The sequence below is a fragment of the Carlito syrichta genome, unplaced genomic scaffold (genome assembly GCF_000164805.1).
Source record: "Carlito syrichta isolate Samal-C Ts95f unplaced genomic scaffold, Tarsius_syrichta-2.0.1 Scaffold132543, whole genome shotgun sequence".
Lineage (NCBI taxonomy): Eukaryota > Metazoa > Chordata > Mammalia > Primates > Tarsiidae > Carlito > Carlito syrichta.
In genome coordinates this window covers 27,552-29,988 of record NW_007076639.1, presented here as the reverse complement: position 1 = coordinate 29,988, position 2,437 = coordinate 27,552, and the positions used below count along the sequence as shown (strand labels likewise).

At 55.9% G+C, this 2,437-nt stretch overlaps 1 protein-coding gene across 1 annotated transcript in view; it reads right to left on the bottom strand.

Annotated features, from left to right (window-relative positions):
• Positions 1 to 452: 452 nt before the first annotated feature.
• Positions 453 to 2,437, bottom strand: part of LOC103250756 (TBC1 domain family member 2A-like) — a 21,058-nt gene continuing 19,073 nt past the window's right edge. The window contains exons 8-9 of the mRNA XM_008049348.2: positions 2,147 to 2,268; positions 453 to 975 (exon numbers count right to left, since the gene is read on the bottom strand). Of these exons, the coding sequence (XP_008047539.2) occupies positions 768 to 975; positions 2,147 to 2,268 (330 nt within the window). The 3' untranslated portion in view covers positions 453 to 767. The remainder of the gene's footprint in view (positions 976 to 2,146; positions 2,269 to 2,437) is intronic.

The window sequence follows — 2,437 nt, the reverse complement described above, 5'->3', positions numbered from 1 at the left end:
TCCAACTCAAAAAAAAAAAAAGTTTGAGGACCTCTGGCATGGGATGTCCGAAGTGGAGCTCTGACCCAGGGTCTCCACCCAACCCCCACACCCAGCTCCTTGTGGTGGTGGGCTGGAGTTTTTCCCTGGAAACCCCCAAAATGGGCTGTGAGCAGAAAGGGGGGCATGGGGATACGGCACGGGAAACAGGCCTCAGTCCACAGAGCATGGGCCTGGAGTGCATCCCCCGTCAGCACTGAAGAAGAGCTGCCGCCCAGAAAGACGGAAACCCTGAACACTCAGGACCCAACTCCATGGGGAGCCAGGAAGCGGCTGACCCTGCAAACGTCCAAACAGTAGCCAGAGATGCTCCGGAAGGCCTAGGGCCGCACACCTGGCATCCTAGGCCCACCCAGAAGCAAGTAGCCCTGAGAACCTCTCAATTCGAGTTCCAAAGCCTGTGGACCGTTTCCAGCATTTAAAATACACTGCTTTATATTGATGTGACCTAGAGAAAGTTCAGGGCTGTCCTATAAAGACACACTCTTGCTTGTCCACGGGCTGAAGTGCTCTGTAGGAAGAAGACAAAGGGGTGGCATCCCCGGGTAAGTGCTCATGAAGAGTGACCCAACTGATGGTCTCGCAGCAGATGATGTCCCGCAGGGGAGCCCGAGGCCCCGGCAGGGGAAGGGCCCTGTCCAGGGCCACAAGGTGACGGGGTCTGTGCCCGACTTCCAGAGGGCCTGCCAGCAGAGGGTGAGGAAGGCTTTGGGAGGGGAGTGGCCTAGTCAGGGCTCCCCCTCGGCCTCGTCCTCGCTGGCGCAGGCCTCGGGCACTGGCCTGCCCTGGGATGGCCGCCTCTCCAGGTACTCGGCCTTCAGCCGCTCCAGCTCCCGCAGCTCACCCTCCAGCCGCTCCCGGTGGGCCGCCCGCAGCTGCTGCAGCTGCTTCATGGAGAAGGGGTTCATGTCGTTGAAGGCGATGTTCGTCAGCTTCCTGCGAGGAGGGGACAATCAGCTCAGAGCGTGGCACCCCACGGGGCCTGCTGTTCACAGGCCCTCCCAGACATCCCTGCATTCCTTCCCCTTCCCCGGGGAGGAAAACAGTGAATAAGAAGACAATTTCCACCCAGAGGGATGTGTGAGGAAGAGGCTCAGGACTAAGGGAGCTCAGAAGACGGGCACCTAACCCAGTAGAGAAGGACTGGTCAGGGAAGGTTTCCTGGAGGAGGTGACATGTGAGCTGAGTTTTAAAGAATGAATCAAAGTTGACCAGGCCAAAAAGGTGGTGGCGGCAGAGGTTGGCAAGGAGGCATTCTAAGAAGAAACTGCAAGGGCAAAAGCCCGGAGGAGGGGTTGTTCTAGGAAATACCAGGGGTGCCAAAAAAATGTATGCCCATTTTAAGGGACATTATCTGTGTATTACTTTTAGCTTGCCGTAATCAGAAGTGGCTAGAAACTGATGGGAACCACTTTGAGCACCCCTTGTAGCTGCAGAAGTCAAACTTGTCTTGTCTTCATCTTTTGTCATTGGTATATGTTGAGTATTGCACTTTTAATAGCTTTTTTCTTTCTTAAAATGTGTATGCATTTTTTTTTGAGTCACAGTCTCACTCTGTCACTCAGGCTGGAGTGCAGTGGCATGCTGCTCACAGTCACCACAGCCTCGACCTGCTGGGTTCCGGCAATCCTTCACCTCAGCCTTCCAAGTAGCTGGAACTACAGGCACATGCCACCACACCCAGCTAAATTTTTTGGTTTATTGCAGAGACAAGGACTCGCCAAGTTGCCCAGGCTGGTCTCGAACCCTGGGCTCAGGCAATCCCCTCGTCTCCGCCTCTGAAAGTGCTGGGATGACAGGTTTGAGCCACTGTGCCCAGACAAATGTGTATACATTTTTTTTGGCACCCTCTGTAGTTATGTTTCCAGGATCACAGGCTATGCGTGTTGGTGGTAGCAGAAGGTGGGCAGGAATGAAACAGCGTGGAGGCCCGAATGCCATGTTAAGGGGGCAAATAGATCACGGGACAGTAGGACTTCCCTAGAGATTTCTAAGCAATAATGGGAGGATCAGTTTCCCTCACGATGCTCCACTCAGCAGACACCACCCTCTGCTGCATGTCCTGGGGGTGCGCGGGCAGTGGGGTGACGGCAGGGTGGGTGCTCACCGGCTGTTGCAAATAGTCTTGGTGAAGAAGCGCAGGTACTGGTAGATTTCCAGGCTGTCCTGCAGCCTCAAGATCTCCTCCTCATTGTACTTGAAAATGGCCAAGGCGTAGCGGAACACCACCTGGGGACAAGGTGGGGGCTCAGGGGCATAAGGGGCTAGGCAGGGAAGTCCCAGGGGGAGGGAAATCCACAGACCTGGCAGTGTGGGAGTGCCTGCACCAGCTGCGGAGGCTGAGGCCTGGAGGCACAGTGAATGTGGGGGGGGGGGGGGGGAGGCCATAGGGGCCTGG